The 21,711-nt window shown below is 39.4% G+C and overlaps 1 protein-coding gene across 1 annotated transcript; it reads right to left on the reverse strand.

Annotated features, from left to right (window-relative positions):
• Positions 1-557: 557 nt before the first annotated feature.
• Positions 558-20,492, reverse strand: SLC35D2 (solute carrier family 35 member D2; the record flags this gene model as incomplete). Its single annotated transcript, XM_082301535.1, has 12 exons — positions 558-793; positions 1,411-1,493; positions 3,237-3,315; positions 4,047-4,114; positions 6,467-6,559; positions 7,112-7,214; positions 8,236-8,304; positions 10,267-10,338; positions 12,726-12,793; positions 15,975-16,061; positions 17,603-17,636; positions 20,350-20,492. 12 exons carry the CDS (start codon positions 20,490-20,492, stop codon positions 691-693), a joined length of 1,002 nt encoding a protein of 333 aa, XP_082157661.1. The 3' UTR covers positions 558-690.
• Positions 20,493-21,711: the final 1,219 nt, after the last annotated feature.

Raw genomic sequence — 21,711 nt, forward strand, 5'->3', positions numbered from 1 at the left:
CTGCAAAGTTATGAGGGTTCACTTTTAACTACAGCGCCAATTGCAGCAGAACACCATGGTGTGATTGAGGATGAGAAAAAACACAGAGAGAGGATGCCTACACAATATACACTGAACACACATGCACATAGCCTGACTTTTTTAGATGACACTTACACAGGGAACAATCTGGGGCCACATATCCTCTTTGCCCCATGTGTTCTACATCACTTACCCAAGAGCAAATACATGTGTGAAATCAATCTGAATGCTAGGATCTTTCATCTCTTCACTGATATCAAGGATTGCATATGGCATAAGGCAAAGGTGAATCAAGCCTCATGATCTTTACAGGGAGTTTTGCCTCAAGAAACTACAGGCAGTCACTGAAACAGAACTCAAACAGGTCTTGTTGAAACAGCACCAAGTACTGGTAAATGCAGAAATTTACAACTTGAGATTTGCTCACAGCATTCCTTCCTATAAAATGGCTTGCAGTGTAAAAAAAAAAAAGCTGGAATCAAACTAGTTTACATGTAAAGAACATGGTGTGCAAGAATATTTCTGTGTCAGTGAATTGTGTGCATGTTTGTGACAAATGAGGTAGATATTTTTTGTTGTTCCAAATATGTTCCAGCATATACTTATTTAAGGTCTTGGCCATGCTAAACAAACTTGTATCTTCAGTCTCTTTCAAGGCAGGCATTTTGTCTAACTCTTGGACACTGGAAGTGCATTCTCTTCATCCCCAGGTTGTGCAGGCTTGCTGTTTCCTCTTAATGTTAAAAATGAGTATCTCAGTCCTCCTGCCATACTAAAGAAAATGAACAGTGGTGTCACAGATATCTGATGTTACATATGTCACTTAATAGGTACACGCCTTTTCTTCCAAAGGGCTAAAGAACACTAGCTATCATAAACTAGGAGTGCCTCAGAGCTATGCAAACCACCTGAGAAAGCAGCTCCGAGCAAAGATCAATTACCAAGATTCACACACATGGATGTAACAGATCATCCAAGCACAGAAAGTAACAACTCACAAATTAGAACTTATTTTCAATGGGTACAACTCATTCAGTCAGCGTTCTCACTTCCCACACCACACTTGGCTTTTACTTGGAAGCCTTGCAGCTCAGGAATGATGCTCTTAACAAAAGAAAAAAGAACCAATTCAATTCCACCCAGTAAAACTGCAGGCATATTTCTACAATTAGGCCCTACCACAGTAGGAGTTAATACCTGAAAACGGACATGAAAAGACATAACTAATGTCATAACTGTAATGAACTTTACATCCTGAGGCAGTGCTTCTTCAGGCCAGTAGTTTCAAAACAGCATCACCCAAATGAGTCAAATCAGTGAAACATAAAACTAGAGCTCACTAAGAAATTGTCAGCTTTAATAAATAAAGGCTATTCAAGTTTCACTTACCAAATATTTAGCCCTACAAAGTTTAACATGGAGAATATGTAATCTCCACCAATCAACATTCCGATGTAAGCAATGGATATATTCTGAAAGGAAACAAAAGTCATGCATTTATTTAAGTCAGACTTCATCTCCATGAATACAAGTGATACCAACTAATTCACTTTTCTAAGGAAATAGCTATACTGTGTTGCTGATCACTCTAAAATCAGCCTTTAAATTCATTTCATGGGATGTCAGCCTTATGGGTAACAAAACAATGAAAAGAATAATAAAATCAGTATGTTTTCTAAATGCATACAATGCACTGAGAGTGATGAGTGAATTTCTGGGAAAAAAATTAGCTATTTGATATTAGGTAAAATGAAGCTAAGGTCACCTTTTGAAATTTATTTCTTTATCATCTTCGGAATTCAGATCCCATTCCTTAAAACTGAGGTTTGGGTTCTCCAGCATAAAAAGGATGCCTTAAAGTTACAGTAAAATTACTTCATTATTACCTTAAAAGGGTTATCTGCTTACTTTTCCAACTAAATATGCACTGAAAACACTTGGTACAGGTTCAAGACAGGAACAGTTTAAAGATTCTACCTCTCACCCACCCCAATCAATCGTCCCCTAAAGACAGACAGAAAGCTGCAAAGTGTGTAAAAGTTTACCAACACTTTGTTGCTTTCAAATGTTTTAGCAGCTAGCCTGGACAATGACATCAGTCTCTGCTTTCTCTACTGGAAACTGCTGCATCATAAACTGCTAGTCAACTTTAAAGCTGCTCAGAGTGTGTCAAAGACTATTACAGCTTAGAAAGTAGAAATAGTCTTGCTCTGACTTAATGGTTTGATGCAGACATATAAAATTTAAAAGAACACTTTCAGGGCCACAGAATGAAAACTAGATTAATCTTGCAGTTTTCAAAAAACTAGAAAGAGAAGTACCATGCTTCTTTTGCAGATTTTGTTATGCTAAAGGCATTGTTTTCCTTAGTCATGGAAGGGAGCACTTTCAGGACTGTTATTCCTGTGCCTAAGCTAGTTTGAATTCTGAAAGTGTTTTGCCCACAGCTGCATAAGTTTTACCTTTTACTAAAGCTCTTTCAGCTTTACAGCTCTGTGTTTCTCTCCAAACTGGCCTACAAAAAAAGTGTGTGAGCAGTAAGGGATGTTCCCAGACATGCAGTCCTCATCAATACAAAGCAAGATGCACGGTTTTAGATTAAACTGGGTTAAAGAAAACAGACTGTAAGAACACAGGGTTCAGTTTTTAAGACATGCATGTTTTGGTGTTGATCAAATTGACCAGAATTTGTACAAACCAAAATGAAACAGTCCATTTAGCTAGAACACAAGTTCTCAAACAGAGGCTGAGGTACTTAACCATAAAGCACACTCTGTACTTCAGCTTAGTTGTTATTCTGTACCTATGAAAGCCCTTTGTATCAGCTGCAAGGGAAATTAGTTCAGCCCAAAGTAAAAGCAGGTTAGTCCCTATCAGTTCACCTGGATTTGCATCAGGGCATCTTGACTAACACACAATAACCTAATAAACAGAGGCAGGGGATAGTACCTGATGAAATGTGGCTAAATGTACATCTTTTAATTAAAGTGGTTCGAGTTTCTCTTGTAGGAGAAATAAAAATAGATCAATACAAAGAATGCTTTCTAGAGCATACCTGACCTTTGCGGTGCGACCTTGGTTGGCACAAGCAGTGTCTGAGTATTAGCCCTCATTTTGAGTTTCCGTCTCAAAGTACAATCAAGACCGCTGCTAAGCCAATGATCTTCCCTGTCTATCTGAGCATTTTTATTTCCCTCTTCTACTCCATAACTCACCTTGATGGCACCAACTACTGTTGTTGTGAGCGCAGAGTTGTAATGACTGCACAGGACAGTAGAATACATCAAGAGAAACCTAAATAAAGGAGAAAATTTTATAAATTCCTCCCAGGGACCCCAGAAGTTTAGCAACACTTTGAGATGTTCAACATTTTCTGGATCAATACTTTCCTGGGATCTATAATCCCACATGTTTCAAACCCTAAAAGAATAATTTCTGTGAATCTCTATTTTAAGTTAATGATGTGCACATAGAGGATATTCAAAATATATGTTAAAATGTGCTACTTGAGCTCTAGCAGAGTCATCCCTTTTCTCTGTGTTTTTTATATGTCAGTATTTGAAGTTTGTTTGACCCCTTGGTTGTGACATGTGGAAGATAAGAACATGATGCAACTCATTCTTCCTTTGTCTCTGCAGTTTCAACAGGAACAAAGCATTATTTCATTACTTTTAAGTCTCCCACATTTTTCCAGCTGCTTTAAAGGATAAACACACTGAAACAGTTCCTATACTCAAGGACTTACATGCTATTAACTGAAAAAAAGTTAGATGATCAGAAGAGACAGTACAGAAAACACAAAGCTAAATGTCATGTTGTTCAGCACTGTACTGTGAGGTCAAAAACACAGATAGCACTGAATGGTTATTTACACCATTAGAAATAATTAAAAGTCAAGACATAACCCTGGGGGAAAACCATTTTCTTTGAACTTTAACATAACTTACTAGTGAGTCTTACATTCGAGATTTGCAATTTGAAACACTGTCATGAAAACATCCTGCTTGATTTCCCTGTGTCCTTACCCCAACAAGCAGGAAAGAATAAATTGAAAGACAAATAAAAAATTTGTCCAGTGCTGGAAATGTGTTGCCTATTAAAAAAAGAGAGAAAGAGAATTATGTGCTATATAATCAACTGTAAACACATATAAAATATACTTCATATGAAAATATGTAAATTCACAAAATATGTTTAATTCTTACCAAAATTATGAACCATTTATATTACTACTGGAAAGAGTTTAATGCATCTAACTCGAGAGACAACAGAATGACAGCACCCATGATACCTAGACACATGCAACATGTAGAGCAGTGCAGATACACAAGTGCATGCTGTAAGCAATGAATATAAATGCAACACATAAAGCTGGTTTGGTATTTACTGACAGATACTAACACTATGAATAATAACACATAATAAATAGTGTTGATATGAGACAGATGGAAACAGCAAATACATAAATAATTTCCTCTAAATCTATTCTATACCACAGATATGTTCATGAGCTGCTTTAAAGGCCCAAGCCTGCATTTTTGAGTATTACTAAGGTCTCTCCACAACGCAGGTCAATGAAAAGGCTCAATCATCACTTTGAAGTCTCCTCCCTAGGGAAGTGCAGCAAACAAACACACAGTGCCACACAAACAGTCACTAAGAAATATGTCACAGATTATTTTACATCTCTAGTAACTCCCAGATATGCCTCATTTTAATCTGGTTACTTTACACTCACTACATAAGCACTAAATTCAGCTAAGGCTGAACACATCCCTGAGAAACAGAATAAAGGTCATAGAATAATAGAATAATAGTCCATGCTGAGCCTTCACCATTTGAGGCAATAGGTAAGAGGGAACTTGAGCGGCTCTGCCCTGCTATAATTGTGCTGGCGTGCAACAAAAACCTGCAGAATATAACAGAGAGCCATTCTGGGGCTTCCTTCCTCTTACATGGCATCATGCTTTTCTGTCCTCACAGTGAGCCAGCTGGTGAAGGAGAAATTCCAGGAGTAAGTGGGACATTCACTTACAAACGGCAATCTCTACAAGATTACAGAAGTAGCTAGGGGAGCAGAAGCACGTCTGCATGTCCCTATCACATAGACTTGGTACTGATGTTTCGACTTCACAGCAAAAGACATGCTGTGATGGGTCAAGGCAAGACACTCCTCCAGGGTAAAAACTGGTCTGAAAATCTGCTAAGTACAAGGGTTATCTACAATCATTTCCTGACTCATCATTGGTATTTTTCCATTTTCTCTGTTTTCTCTGCTATTTGATTTCTGTGTGTCACACTGACACTAGTTATCTGCATCATTTAATAGGACTTCTATTGTTAAGTGACCAAACCAGCATGATGCACAGCAAGCACAATGTATTTCTCTAATAAATACTTACTCTTTTCAGGTAATTGAGCATTAAGTTGTTTGCAGCAAATCAGCCAGTGGGCACAACACACTCTTTATTTTTCCCATGAACTAAACCTAGCAACAAGGTAAACTTCTCTGACCAAGTCTCCCAAAATGTCTCCAACCCTCTGCACTGGAAAAGCAGTTGAAACCTTATAGATATACAAACTTGGGCCCCTTTTCCAATATGGGCAGCTGCTGCATTTTCCTAAACTGGCACAAGGTCATGCTGGACTGATGTCACAAAGAGATTTCACATTCACACCAGACCTGTTTCCACCACTTTCAGGGAATCATAATTTTTCTGCTTAAAGCAGAATTCTAAGAACAAAATGACAAACTCATGTGAGTTCAAGGCACAACAACATACAACAAAGAACATTGCAATGATTTATTACATCCTGCAAAGAATTTTCAGTGGCGAAAGCCACGCATTTCTAGAAAGAAATATGAGTGACTAGACTCATTTTACTATCAAGAAAAAGGCACCTCAGCAAGTATGTGAGGGAGCCAGGAAAACCTTCTGGTCTGATACTTTATGTATCAGGACATACTGCCTACGACACTGTACTAGGATTACCTGGGGAGAATCTTGCTCTCATTCTATGAGAATGCAAAATGTAGGTTACCAAACTAGACTGAGACTAAACAGAAATCTGTCCTGGACATCAGAATGAGAGGAGGACTGCAAATTGTCTGTATACTTGCAATCTCATTTTAGAGCATGTGGCAAATCACACAGAGCAGCTGGATTCTCAACCAATTGTTCTAGCTAGGGGCCTCCAGACATACGTTAGTTCATAGACAAAGAGTCAGATAAGGACTGTCACACAAATTCAGCCTCCCCTTAAGTGAATAATCACAAGCTCTTACCTGTGAAGGGCAAGTCCAACTCACACTTTTCAAATACTCATCACAAACATGGAGGTGGGGTTACCTCTTTAGATACAAACAAGAAGCCCAACCCACTGACCAAATGAAACCTTAACAAAATAACATTATTAGTCTGAGATATGCACTATTGCTACTTACCTGCTGAAAGTCTCCAGTAGAAAAGCTAATAATAACTGTTGGAATCACCATGAAACAAGCATTATAGAACAGGACACCATATTTTCCCAACTCCTGTGAGAAATGAAACATGATGTTTGGCATTAAAAGCCATTTGGGAGCAAAACAGTACATATTACTCTGGCAATTCTCCTGACATTACTGTCAGTGAGTAAACAGAATATAACACATCTCAATTTAAAATACAACCTTGCAATCCTTGGATTCAGTATTTCATACTAAGCTGAATTTCCACTTCAGTCACTTTGTCTGTGCACACAACAGAGTATTACTACTCTGTTACACCTTGGACACTTTCTATACAACACCAGGAACTTCCAGAAGCACGGGTCTAAAAGTGCTTTGTGTTGACTTCACATAAGTCTCTGCCTGGCCAAGGAATCACCCAGTCCCTCTACTGCAAATCAACCATGAAAACACATAACAGGAAAAAGAATTTTTCCCCTGGCTGTTCTGTATCAAGAATGTATATATCAACTGAAATGTGAAAGTAAACAAAGTCATTTATTAGTTCATAATGGTAAGTACATAGAAGTCATATAATAAGTAGTCCACTGTTATTATATTGTCATAATGCTAAATTCAATCTAATCATTCCTCAGTTACCTTTGGATCAATTTTCTGCTTTGTATAAACTCCATTTGCTGCTGTGAAGATATCGTTTAGCAACACAAAGATATAGCCCTCCAGATTGAAAGACAGATCAGACCTGGGAAAGAAATACCATATTGCAAATAAGCAAAAAATATGCAATGCATTGCATTACCTTTCTTACTTAGATGAATATTGCAAATGAGGATATGCAAATCCTGTGAACTCCAGCCAGTCACAGGTTCTGCTTCAAGCTTTCTTTGTAAGTCAAAGTACTTTACATTTCTCAGTCACAGGACCATCACAAATTAGACATCAGAGAGTTCCTAGTACTCAGTGTGAAAGTGGCAGGAAATGTTCGGTTTTCATTCAGAGAAGAATTCCACCCATTGCAGCCCTGACAACCAGTCCAATTATAACTAAGTATACTTACCTATTTCTTTTAATACAAAAAATACCTAGGGAATAAAATCTAAGTGTTTTTTACAGTCAGACCAGACATATTGTCATCCTTTCTATTTTGACTAGTTACTTCATAGATATGGACTAATTCATTTAATAGGACATGGCTCTATCAGGGTCACACCACATTGAAATTATTTTCCCTTGTTCATAGCAAAGCCAGGAAACAAACAAACAAAACATTACCTTTCCAGTTAGGTAAAGGAATGTTCAAACAGAAAACAGAGGACAACAGCATACGAGTACTTTGTGAACCTTATCTCACAATGGAACTTATTAAAAAAAAAAGTGTGGTTTTTTATGATTAAAAAAACAGACAATGCCTAACTCCATATTTGACAATCAAAAACATACTTTGCAAAGATTATTAAAATACACTTTTACCATGAAATAAAAGCAACATTCCTCACACAGTTTTAACTTGCTTCACTCACTATCCTGCAAACATGGAAAACCTAGAGGTGGAAAAAGACACACACAAAGACTGCCAGCATGAATTGGATTTTTTCCTTTGTATACCTGCACCTCCCAGTGATGTCACTACAGAGATTTTCCAAATCAACTTTATCCAGAGTAACTGATCTGATCTTAGGTTTACTCAGAACTAAACAAGGAAAAAATCCTCCTGCTGTCCCTCCCCTCATAATATAGCTTTGTATAGAAAATTAAAACCTTACCCAGCAGCTATGAAAGCCCCAAGAATGATGGCAAATACGCTGACTATAATATTCAGTGGATACCGCTTCCTGCAGGCAAAAATTAAACAGTTCAAATTTTTATTATTTGAAGGGGAGATTAAATGGCTGTCTGCCTGAAAAGTTTCAAAGCAATTAATAATCACAGAACATTTAACAGGAGGGCAAAGTCTTGATAACCTTACAGAAACAACGTGATTGCCCACGTGCCACACTGTCAGACATTGGCCCTGAGAACGGAGATTGAAAAAGCACTGGGAGCACTCTGTTACTAGACAATTACAGAAGTAAAGATCAAAGGTTTGAAGTAACAGCATTGAACCAAACTAATTTAATGTGTCTTGATATCCATGATAGACATAATTCAGTGTCTTCCAGCAGTCCAATAAAGGAAAATCACTGTACATCTCTCACGCAGTTTTTCGTATCACCTTTGTTGAGGAAGATGCCACACACTACACTCTCTGGATTATTTTCAAATAGATACTTATTTTGAACCCCAACTGAAACTTTGTACTTGAAAGGGAAAACATGGTGCTTATAACACTCTTCACTACTACATCAGTGTTGCCACAGAGTAATGAAAAGCATACTGTAAAACTATCCTGGTTTTTATATCTACACTACTTTACTTGGAAGTATCTTAAGTACTCATTTTTTGCACAATACTGCAATATGCCTTACAGATATTCCCCTGGACCTTATTCTGTCAAGATAGACTGAGATAGAAGATCCATCAAAACAAAATGCACAACTCTCTTGAAGAAATGCTCTTGGAGAAATCGTGTGTGTAAAGGAGCACATCTGTGGACCACTGTGCCAACAATAAAGAACTGAGCAGACTCTAGATAAATTAGGCTTTGATCATAATGACTCTCAAGAGGAACAACCCAAACCTTAACTGTTTAGAAAATCCTGACGTAAGCCTGCACAGACTTTCTAGAGTCCTTTCATTGTCAGCCCTGAGAAAATACACTGTGTCAATCTGTACCAATACAGCATTCTGCTCCCAAGCCATTCTGCTCCTAACCAATTGGTTAGGATGCTGCTTGCACTCATAGCCCACAGTGCCGTTCTCCAGCTGAGCACGTATGATAATCTCACAGACTCACATTTTTTTCTCACTTGCCTGTGGGAGTCCTCAGGCCAACAGAAGACAGCTAGTTTTGCTTTCACTGGGAGAACTTAAAATTACAAAATAATTCCAGAGCATCCCCAAATATGAATCACATTGATCAACTAAATGCTGCTTCAGCCAAAAGGAGATGACAGTTTACTTGGGGGTTTTTGAAAGCTTTCCCCCGACCATCACTCTCGTATTGCCTGGGTTCAGCTTTAGCAAGCTGGTTTTCTCCTCCTGAGTTCATCTTGTCCAGTACCAGCCATGTGGATAGAAGTGGGAAGTTCTAGACAAAGTATGATATATTTGTACTCCTGTTCCTCCAACTCAGTACAGTTGAAACGAGAGACCCTGAGCAGCTAGCATATCCTCCTAACTTTCTCATGAAAAATAACATGGGTGTCTGTAAGTAAGGAATTCTCTGATTCAACAACTGGTAGATACTCTTTTGCTTCATTAACTTGGTATGTTTTCAGACTTGACCCAGACAGCTACTCTACATAAGCAGACTGCCATGCTATCAGCACTGTTTGGAGACATAAGGATCTGTCTGTTTAAAGCAGCTTGCAGTTTCAAAGCCTCCAAGGCAAGACACAAACATAACCACTGAAAGTGTCTGAGTTGTGTCTGCTGACCTGAAACCTGTGCAACAGTCTAGAGAATGAATTTTTCTAGTGAAAATTAAGTCAGGCTGATATTTTTCCTCTTCACTAAAATGTATATATCTATGCCTTCAAAAAAGCTACATAAAATCACTTTGCTTTTCTCTATTTGTAAATAAAAATCACTCATTCAATATTCTGATGAGATGACACAAGTAACCCATTTGATATGATCTAAAATAAAGGTATCTTAAATGAAAAAAAGAAAAAAAAACAAACAAAAAAGATCACCCAAGTATGATGATTTCCAGCAGTAAAGTAAGTGGAATGGTAAACTTCCTGAGCACTGTAAACATCGGCAAACTGTCAAAAAAACAAAATAAAATCCAAGCAGAGTATCAGATTAACAGCATTCTTATATTCCAATTCTTATTTTACTAACCAGGGGATGGACCATTTAGTCCATCAATAAGAAACCAAACCAAATACCAAGTCACTTAGCACATATATAAAATTCAGTCTGACATTAGATGCACATTAGACAACCAAATCATTGAAGGATAACAAGCTTTGCCAATTTGTAAACCAGTGCAACTGGCTATGTTCTGAAGGTCACTCTGCTTTACTGAAATGGAATATAATAGGTATTTTCTACCTAGCATAACCCTGATGAAATAATTCTTTCTGCAAAATCCCCAAGCAGAGTTAAATAAAAAATATTTCTATTGTAAACTTAAGAGGCAATAAACCTGTCTCTGAAAACATGTAACAGAAACAAAATACAAAGAAAACATGCTTAGTAAACAAGCTGTACTTTGAAAAAAGTAAAATTAATCCATGACCAAAAAATTAGAGGAAACACAAGAAACATGAAAGGTGGGACCAGCTGCAACTACCAAACAAGGTGCTACTTTTGAGCAACATGTTGTTGATCTTCATGAAGTAATGCAGTTGGAAACCCTTCTGGGTGAGAAACTCTTTCATCTGACACTTTGGAAATGTGACAGCATGGCCATATGGACCAATTAATCCCCTGCTTAAGATAGCTATTAGCAATTGCATTAATAAATGATACAATTCCTAACAAAATGTTTAAAAACTTTACAACAGGCATTTTGAATTTATGCATAGGATCATCTATGCCTTCCAGACAACCCAAACAAGGTGGAGAATTCCATAATGTAAACAAGTATCATATATTTTAACAAAAGGCAATGTAACAAAATGTTAGTGGCAGAAACACTGCAGGCATTTTTAAGCTTCTGTTATAAAAATTAGTTTCAACTAGTAAATCTAAAAGAGGTACACCAGCCACAGGAGAGGAGGAAGGTTCATGTACCCTACAAAACATTTAAATTTACGGTCAGAGAAAAGGGAAAGAAAAAGCCAGCTTTCACAGTTTTGAAATTATTTTCATATTCACAATAGCTGAAGTGCTACTATGGAGAGTACTGCCTAAATCTTTATGTCTATTTCAGTGGAAATAGTGAACACATTCAACAAAGAGTTGCAGAATCAGGCATCTAGTGTTCATAGCTAGAGAACATAAATTCTATAAATAAAAAGAAATGTTAACAAATTAAAAGTAATACACTGGGGGACCGCATCACTCATCATTCTCTACAACTCCCTGGAAGGAGGGTGTAGTGAGGTGAGGGCAGGTCTCTTCTACTGTGCTGCAGTGAGATCACCAGAGCAAATGGCCTTCAGCTGAGACAGGGGAGATTCAGACTAGATATTAGAAAAAAATTTTCACTGTTAGGGTGGTCAGGCATTAGAGTGGGCTGTCCATAGAGGTGGTGGAGTCACCATCCCTGAGGGTGTTTGGATCTGGCACTGGGTGATGAGGTTACTGGTCCAGGGTTACAGTGGTAATACTGGGTTGATGGCTGGACTAGATGATTTTAAAGGTGTTTTCCAACCTTGACAATTCTATGATTCTGTTATTCTATTTTCTTTCCTAGCATCTGTCTCATAGTTATGAAATGCACACAAACCTGCAAAATTCTGTTTTGGTTTAGCTTAGTACCAAACCCTCAGGAACCTGCAATGACAAAAAAGCCACCACAACAGTAGGGCTGTATCCTCCAGTGCTGGTGCAGCCATCATGCTTCTGTGCTCCTCTTTCACAGAAAATACAGTCATTCATTCTATTACAGCACGCCTGCGTTACTTACACCTTTTTAGCACTGGCATGGAAACAACTCTTACGGATCTACGCTTACAGGCACATGGGAGTCAAGGCATGTTCAGCAGTGCTCCCTGACAACCTGCTTTTGGCGCTCAGCAGGGCTCAGCCACCACCACCACCCCACTACACAGCAGTTTTTTCATCTCTTGGTGATTCCTAAGTACCTGCCATGACATTGTGGTACAAATATTTTCCTTGTACTTCTTCCTTCAGAAACATCTTACAGTTTTTCAACTCTCTGGTTAGGACACCCAGGAAAAGCTGGATGCTTAGGCATGAAGCACAAGTGAAAGCACTTTCATAGCCACATAGGAGTATAGTGATTTTATGTCAGTACAGCCCTGGCTAAGCTCTCCTTAAAGGAAGCAGACAACTTGTAAAGAGATCAAATGTTTAGGTAAAAATTTCATAACAGTACCAGGGGTTTAGACAGACAGGCAGACAGACACCACATGAATTTAAGACTCTAGACAATGACCTTCTGTAGTGTTTCTTCTTTACCCCAAAAGAGAAAAGGGTAAAATCCAAACAGTCTACTTATAACTTCTATTTACTGTACCTGAGTTTGCTGGTACTTGATAATCCACTTAAGTGGTTTCCAACATAAATCAGAGGCAGAGGAAACAACTGTGATAAAATTAAAAGCACAACTCAGATTATTATGTTTAGAAGTACTTTTGAGAAACTTTACTTGACAGAATTTGACACCTGTAATATCAGATGTACTTTTAGCAAGAAAGAGGGTTTTTTTAAAGAGGAAAATAATGTAACTATGCTGCTAATTCATATGCAGCTCCCATTTATGTGACTGGTCATGACCACAACTTCCTTGATGTAATTAAAAGAGTTGCAATCTACCACTAATGAGATTTATAATCCATTTAGAGTAAATGTTAATCAGTTTTATTATAGTTACTATAATCCTCATATTAATACCCATTTTAACATTTAATTTTAGGTATAAAAGTAATATTAGTAACAGTAGCTAAATAAGCAAGTGAAGAGATGGAATAAAAAAAAATAATAAACTGTATGCTGTGCTTCTCTACGTACTCTACATATATTTGTATAGCCGGAAATTGCAACATTTTAGATTTAACAAAAAAAATTATGTGAGATACTAGAAAGGAAAGGTAAGTATTTATGAGTAAATTAAACTTTACTTCTATAAAATAGACTGGCTTGCACAGAAACATATGGTCCATAACACAATACAGAGAAACAATAACAGAACTTCAGAGCCTTAAGAAAATGTATGAGAAGCCATGGATTCCTACAACAATCAGCTGCAATTCAAAGCCATTAATTTTCCTCTGACAGAAAAAATTACAGTATCACAGAATGGGTAAGGTTGGAATTTGTAGAAGATTTAAACCAACCAAAGTAATCAATGGGGACAAAGGCAGTGTGTACATTTGGTCCCACTCACTATCAGTCAAGAAGGGCTGAAATGGCAGAAGACATAACAGAACCTCTATCCTAATGTGTAATAGTTGCTCTTGTTCCTACACAGGGACACTTCAGGTTTGTGTTTGTCGAAGGCTATGCATTCTTAAAACTTTGTCTGCTGGAAAAGCATACAGAGGAATGGGGTGTTTTATCTATGTTAAAAATTCTGCGTTTTTTTACAGCAAGAGAGAAGAAAGGTGAAATGAAAGCTAACTGATAGTCAACTGAAGTTAACTTTTAAGTGAAAGTCACAGTAAAAGTAAACAGGACTTGTAGTGGTTTGGTCCAAAATACTCATTACTGTTTACTTCTTATAAATCATTACCACCGAGCACAGCAAGATAGAAATCCTGATTTGTCTCCCTTCTCTGTAAAATTTACATATCATGGACAAGACTGGAGTAAGTTGTGGATAGGCAAACAACCTTAGGGACCAAAAAAACACCAGTACCTCAATGAAGCCTAAGGACCAGAAAGACATGAGTACATCAAGCTAGAGAGACATTATGAACTCAACCAGCATGGTGACTACTTTACCCCAACACAGAATAAGTAAATTCAAACCACATTGTAATTACTACAGGTTTTTCCACTTTCCTTCGAGCCACGCAGTTGGTCACCACTAAATTTGTACCGGTTTGGCCAAATTTAGAAAGAAAGAAAGCAGGAGTATAAGTAACAATAAATATTCAGCCTGTTGACATAAGTTTGCAAAAATTTTGTAATGCACTGTCTCATCTACAGGTTTTTATTTAGAACATTTTGGTTCATTTAATCTATAGACTGAAAACAGCAGGAATTACATTACCTTTCCTCTGAGATTTGTTCCATTGTAAGGACAAAATTACAACATCCAGCACAACAGCAGAGATCAGTGAATCATTTACTTAAAAAGGGTCAGGAACTTCAAAGCTTCATCACTAAAATACGTATTTCACTACTTTAAAACTCTAGCTGAAAGCACTGAAGACATAAACCAGTTCAGGAGTGAAAAGTAATGATTATCTTAGTGTCAAAGCAAAAGTTGACAAAAGGATAAGGGGTTGACCTAAGGGTTCCTTAAAAAGCAGGGAAATCAACAATGAGTAATCCAGCTGATTCACTGTGACTAGTTAAACTCAGCACTACAAGCAATATGCAAGTCCTGGGTGCTAAAATGATGACTGCTCCCAGCCTATCCAGTGAAGTCTTCCAAACAACAGATATTATTAGGATAAAGAAAAAGGGTGCTGTATTTTTTTAATGACTTTGTACTTAAGTTAAAGTGAAGACAACAGCAGTTGGACTGGGGAGGATGGAGGGAGGAAACTTCTCAAGGTCTCAATAAGTTGTTTATAAGTCGAACTCAAAGCTACCCACTGGGAAACCTTTCTTATTCTGGAATAAAGAAGGATTGTCGGTTTTATGAATGATACCACAGATTTTCCTCCAAGACTGTACATGTAGAAATGCCAATGATTTCAACATGCATTAAGAGTAAGTACATCTCTGAGACATCCATTGTAAACCTCACACTGATAGTAAGACATGATTCTGCAGTAAGGACGCTGGCCTGAAAAGCTGTAATATCTGAGCCCTGCAGCAGGGCTGGGAACTCTCTGTGTGTCCTGGAGCAAACATGACCAATACCCTGCAACAAGACATAAACACACAGGCTAATGAATCAAAGGAACACTCCAGCAACATTGTATAGATGTAAAAATCTTCAAGGATCATTGCTGTAGTCATTTCACATCCTAGTTCACAAACTGAGGTAAGAGGAGACCCTCTCACATTTGCTCTGTCCTGCCTCTTTAGACCAGACGCATTTAAGGTCTGTATGATGCAGCTAGTCACTACCTAGAGCATTTTCAAGTGGGCATTATTTTAGCCGCTATGGAACGTAAATCTTATACAGGGAGTCAGCCATTGTTTCAGTTTCTCATCTATCATATTATTTTTCTATTATTTTATTACATGCTCCATTCATATTTCTAAGCAGCCTTTCTCCCTTCATGCATGTTCCAAAGTCTTTCATAAACATATCTCCCATTGATCCCACAGAGAGCTATATCCAGAAAAAACACTTCAGGAACATGAAAGAGTTCATCCAGCTGTATGAATGCAAAGCACCCTTCCCATGTGCTGCATAACAAAATGGCACCAGATTTCTCTGCAAACAGAGTTTATCTCTACAGCCCAAACACACTAGAACACTGGAGAGAAATTAAAATTATCAAATCCAATTTTAAATGAAACAATGATACAAATAATCCCATTTGGAAAAGAAATGCAAATATTTTTCTTGCCTCCATAAGAAAGAATGGTACTATAAGAAGTAACTCTTTCCTGTTAATACCAGGACATATGTAATCCTTACCTTCACAGGTATACTTTTGTCAAAATCAGGAAAGTGAACAATCTTATTTAGTTTTGACACATACAAGATAAGTATAGTGGCTGCCATCTAAACAAAAAGAAAAAAATGAGAAGTCATGTAAGAGCAAAATTGTAACGTATGAATGAAAAAACTGCTTCAAAGAAAAAATCTTTATATGAATTTGACAAATGCTAGGTTTTATGTATTTCTCTAAAAGACCAGCACAGAACATGATTAACAAATTGAAATAATTTTACTCTTGTCAATTTTTGCCAGCTATTTACTTAAAAGTAAAATACACACTAATACCTTACTATCCTGAAGAAAACTAGTGGCAGTCTGTGAAACAATGCATGTTGAGAAGGAGCTAAGAAAATAAAATAGGACACAATCCCAGAAAAACTGTGAAATTTTTACTCAGAGAGTTTTTGTTTAGTCTGCAGAATCACTCCTAAAGCACTTTTTTGGTAATGCAAGATGGAAGTTGGACATTGATCAGTCTGTTGACAACACGAGGAAGAAACAGTAAAGATGCAGACAGAATTAAGGAGAATACCTGAGCAATCATACATCACAGATGTTAATGCTGTCCCCAGGGAGGCAAAAAAAGGGTCAAATTTTCCTAATACAAAAATACAGTAATTGACTATCTAGAGAATGAGGTGGAGTCATGTTCTGCAGACTAAATTATACTATATCATATGTACTTTATAAAGTGATCAGCGAAATCTCAGAAGGATCAGTCAACAAAAAAAAATAGAAATGCAATTAAATCTTAGGTTCTGCAAAGAAAAAAGGTGCAAATTCATGCAAATTATTGCCGCATTTTCTAGTCTTTCACTGAAACATGATCTGTGGTTTCATGAGCTGTACGGATGTGTAGAACTCTCTCTAGCACCCAACAGCAGAGACGCCAGACTTGTGGTACCCTGCTTCAAATTCTTCCTCACTACCCCCTGGTGTGCAACCTTGGCAGAAAGCAAATTCTCTGTAAAATGTATTTGCCTAAACAACATCTGCTTCAAGGCTCAATCTTTATCAGTGATCCCTCTGCAGTGACGCATTCCTCTTTATGGACCCAGTCCACAAGCATCTGAACTTTGGTTTTACTATGATGCCTCCTAACAACAAAAATAATAAAAAACATGTCTGCTGCAATACTGCAGCTTACCCACGGGCAAATAAAGCAACAAAGAATCAAAATTTTGCACTGGTCCTACTGGAATACTGCTGGGAAATGAGGAGAGATTTAAGAGGAAATACACGGTTTGGCTACAAACAGGGGCAGTGTCTCTGCATATAGGCCACAAGTGCTCAAGGACCCTCACAGAATGCATGCACTTGCTAGAACAAAGCTGGACAGTTTTGAAGGCCAGATCTCTTAATTACTGAACTTTACAAGGAGAAATAAATAGCATTCCAGTCTTTTACATGACCCTCCAGGCAATAATTTTGACTCAAAGTTGCCTGTTTTCAATGAAACAAATTACAGATCCTTATAGTGTATCTAATCCAGAAAGCAAGCAGTTCACTATAACTGATTTTGCTCCCTAAAATCTACCTCTATTATCATTAGTTTAACTTACAAAATTATGAATACTTTTATTATGCTTTACTTGTGAACATACCTGTCCAATTCCAAGAAACATTGGTGATGGAAAGCTGAAAAGCATGAACAAATATTTAGTACTGAGGAATGGGAAAAAAAAATTAGGAAAAATAAAAGAGTTAAAGTTTAATACCAAAGTCAACAATTAAACACGAGGATGACTGGCCTGTGCTTTGGAAGAGCTCAGGACTACACTAATTGTAGTAGTAGTATTTTATTTCTGCAGCCCAAATAATACAGCCCATGCACAGTTGACCAGTTCTGAACTGCTAGTTTTTTGTAAGTGAAGGTAACACACTTAGAGAACTCTTAATGCATCATTTCTTAAGTAGCCTCACATATACTTCAGGCATCCTGAGATGGGATAGTAACTTAAACCTCTTGCACTTGCTCTAACTTGGAAGCTTACCTCTGCAGTCCAAACATACTAGCAATATGTTTTTCTGAAAATCCAATTCTTAGGTAAATTTTGTAGAAATGTCTATTGTCTACTAAACCAGCTACATTCCTACCATAACCCTTCAGTTAGCTTTAGCTGAAAGCGTAGATAGAATCATAGAATAGTTTAGGTTGGAAGGGACCTTTAAAGATCATCTAGTTCCAAACCCCCTACCATGTGCAGGAACACCTTCCACTACTCCAGGTTGCTCAAAGCCCTATCCAGACTGGTTTTGAGCATCTTCAGGGACAGGGAGTCCACAGTCTGTCTGGACAACTTACTCTGGTGCCTTACCACTCCCACAGTAAAGAATTTCTTCCTAATATCAATCTAGACCTGTCCTCTCTCAGCTTAAGGCCATTTCCCTTTGTCCCATCACTACATGGCCTTGTGAAAAGTCCTCCTCAGGCTCTTCACTTTAGGTACTGGAAGGCCACAAAAAGGTCTTCCTGTAATATTCTCCAGGCTGAACAACCTTGTCTCTCTCAGCCTGTCTTCACAGGAGAGGTGCTGCAGTCCTGTGATCAGCTTAGTGGCCTCCTCTGGACTAGTTCCAATAGGTCCATGTCTTCTTTGTTTTGGAGGGCCCAAGACCTGGATGCAGTATTCCAGGTGGGATCTCACCAGAGCAGAGGGGCAGAATCCCCTCCCTTGACCTGCTGGCCACATTTCTTCTAATGCAACCCGGGCTTTCTGATCTGCAAGCACACAGTGCTGGTTCATATTCAGCTTTTTGTCCACAAACACCCCCAGGTCTTTCTCCCCATTCTCCGTTCAGACTATATTTGTGCCTGGGATTGGCTCAATCCAGGTGCAGGACCTCATACTTGGCCTTGTTGAAGTTCATGACATTTGCAGAAACTGCTGTACTCCTACTTGGTGTGGTGAGAAATGTACATCTCAAATGAACACAGCTGGGATGGGAACAAAGCATTGGCGAAAGAAACAAACACACTGAATCACAGCAGGAAGGCCATAAGAGCATTACAGTCCTAACACAGAGTTAGGAGCAACCCATAGCAAAAGAGATTCAGGGAAACAGAGGTACCAGGGGCAGGAAAGGCATAAGAAATAACAGGACTTCCATTTATAATCATGCGACACCTAAACTGTCTTGTTTAGTACTTACAGCTACTCCATATAAAGATGGAGATTTCACCCACCTGTATTACACAGATTTCTCCAGACATTTGTGATTTGTAGAGGCCTAAATATTTCCAGCAATGATGTAAGGTCTTCATACAAAACTTAGGCTTATCGATGGACATACTGTCCTTGATTATCTCACACAGATGTGCTAGATGTATGCCAGGGACTTGCAGGGAGCTGCAGTTTGTAGGATAAAACCTACTGTAAACCAAAATCTCGACTTGCACCATGTATAATTTATGTGACAAATACAGCTTCTACACATTCAAATAGCACTGAATGTTAGAAAATGACAGCAAGTTTGGTTTTTAAACTTCCTTTTCATTTTGTTCTTTTTCTTATTTTGATTCAAGATGAGCTAAACCACAGCAAAAACAGAGCAAAGATTTTAAGTAAAACTTATCAATGGTGAGAAAAATGGCAGTCACAGGACAATCACAGAATCACAGAATATCCTGAGTCAGAAGGGACCCACCCACAAGGATCATCGAAGTCCAACAAGTACAAATCCAGATCGGAAGAGTATGAATTGGAGATGAATGCTCAAGTTCCTCTAATTCCCCCAGCTGCAAGACTAAGAGTAAAACGCAAAGCGTAAGAGGTTTGCAGTTAATGCAGTTGCTTTACACAATGGTAAGAGGATGCTAATGATTCCATATGGGTACTGGCACCATCAGGTCAGAGATGGACTCTTTCAGTGTTTTTATGATTAAGCCATCTTACGAGGTTCACTTTTCATTTCTGGCTACCTCAGAAAAGAAAGGTGCTGGAAAGAAGATACTGTTCGGCAGGAACAGTTAGGGAATACGCTGTTTCTCTCACGGGTGCCTGAGGTAGTGTGATCCCCTGGGAATAGCGAAAAGCCCCCGAGAAAAGACCGGGGTTGTCGGAACTCTGCCTGCCGTCAGGCGGTGCTGGAGAATTGGTACACACTGGGCACATAAACTGTGTACATACTGGAGACACCGGCCCGGCTTCCTGCACATTACCCACCAGCGGGCTGCCCGGGATTTGAGCTGCACGGGTGCCGTGGCTGACGCCAGCGGGAAGGGGAGCAGGAGCGGGCACGCTTCCCCGCCGGGCAGGGGCAGCCTGGCACCGCCTGGCACCGCTGTCCCACCACCCGCGGGCGGGGGGACCGGGCCTGCCCCGCCGCCCGCTCTGCCGCCGGCGCTCACCTGTAGGCGCTGAGGAGCGCCTTGTTGACCAGCACGATGAGGAAGGAGCACGTCCCGTAGAAGAGCGCCGAGAGTACCCTGGGCAGTGCCGGGGACGCGGCGGCGGCGTCCGCCTCCTCCCCCGCGGCCTGCCCGGCGCTCATGGCGGCGAAGAGCGGCGGTGAGCAGGGCCGTACCGCGGGCGGCACCAGGACGGCCGTGGGGCCGCCGCTCCTCCTCCTCGCCGGCCCGTCCCCGAGCGGCGGCGGCGGCACCAGATGCCGGGCGCGGCGGCCCCGCGGGCGGGTCTGGAGCGGCGCCTCGCCTCGCCTGCGGGGGGCGCTGCCGCCGCCGGGGCGCCCTGTGAGCGCGGCCTGCGCGGCCCGGCGGGCACCGCGCGGAGAGCCCAGCGGGCCGGGCCGCCGCGGCGGCAGCTCCCGAGCTCCTGCCCGGTCCCCGCCAGCACCCGGCACCGCCCTGCCGTGGTGTTAAACCAGGCCGGTGGCAAAGCAAGGCCTCTGGGGCTCGCCCGCGGAAGGGAGATGTCCGCAAGTTCCTCAAACTGTAAAAAACTCTCTATGGAATTTGCCTCGGGTGGTTTAACTTGTGTCGAATTTCAAGGGACAGGGAAAATAAACACCTTCAACCTTCTCTTCAACAAGTCGGGTTGTCAGAAACAAGGAAGAGGCTGAGTATTTAATAATTACCAAACGGCACACATTAAACCTGAAAATTAAATCAAGTTTTATTCAAAGCATCTATTAGAATGACAGCACATCAACTCTTCTGCTTTTAACTCATGCCAAACTACAACTTAAATCTTTCAGAGCACTGAACAATTTCTTGTATGTAATCACTTAATAAAACAAAAAGCAGTCTTCCACATCCCGTCTTTGCTTTTTTCACTTGGTATTTTACCCAAAACTTGTCATGATCCAAAACTGCTTCAGCTGTCTGAATTTTGTCTATGGCAAAGTACAATCCAGTGTACTTGTCATACTTAAAAGACCTGAGGAAATATTCTGGCTGACTGAAAAAAAATTTAAAAAAACTCAAACCAAACAACAAAGAAACCTGCCAAAAAACTCATAACCAATCCTAATGAAGTAAGATTCCAGTCTGCAAGAGGTTGGTAATTACAGAGTCTCCTGCCCTGTGAAATACTACTCAGGAGCAATTCTGAGTTATGATTGAGAATTACAACAGATGTTATGTTCAGGGTTCATTTTGGGATCAGACTATTCACATGAAACCAGATGAACAGTCAAAAGCATGTGATTTTTTTTAGAAACCCAATACCTACATACCTGAATGAATTACCAGTTTTACATAGGCTAAGAAGCCTAGTCTGACTAGTGTTTCCTGTTTTTTTCAGAAGCTGAA

This window comes from Coloeus monedula (genome assembly GCF_965178545.1).
Source record: "Coloeus monedula genome assembly, chromosome: Z".
In the NCBI taxonomy this organism is placed as follows: Eukaryota; Metazoa; Chordata; class Aves; order Passeriformes; family Corvidae; genus Coloeus; species Coloeus monedula.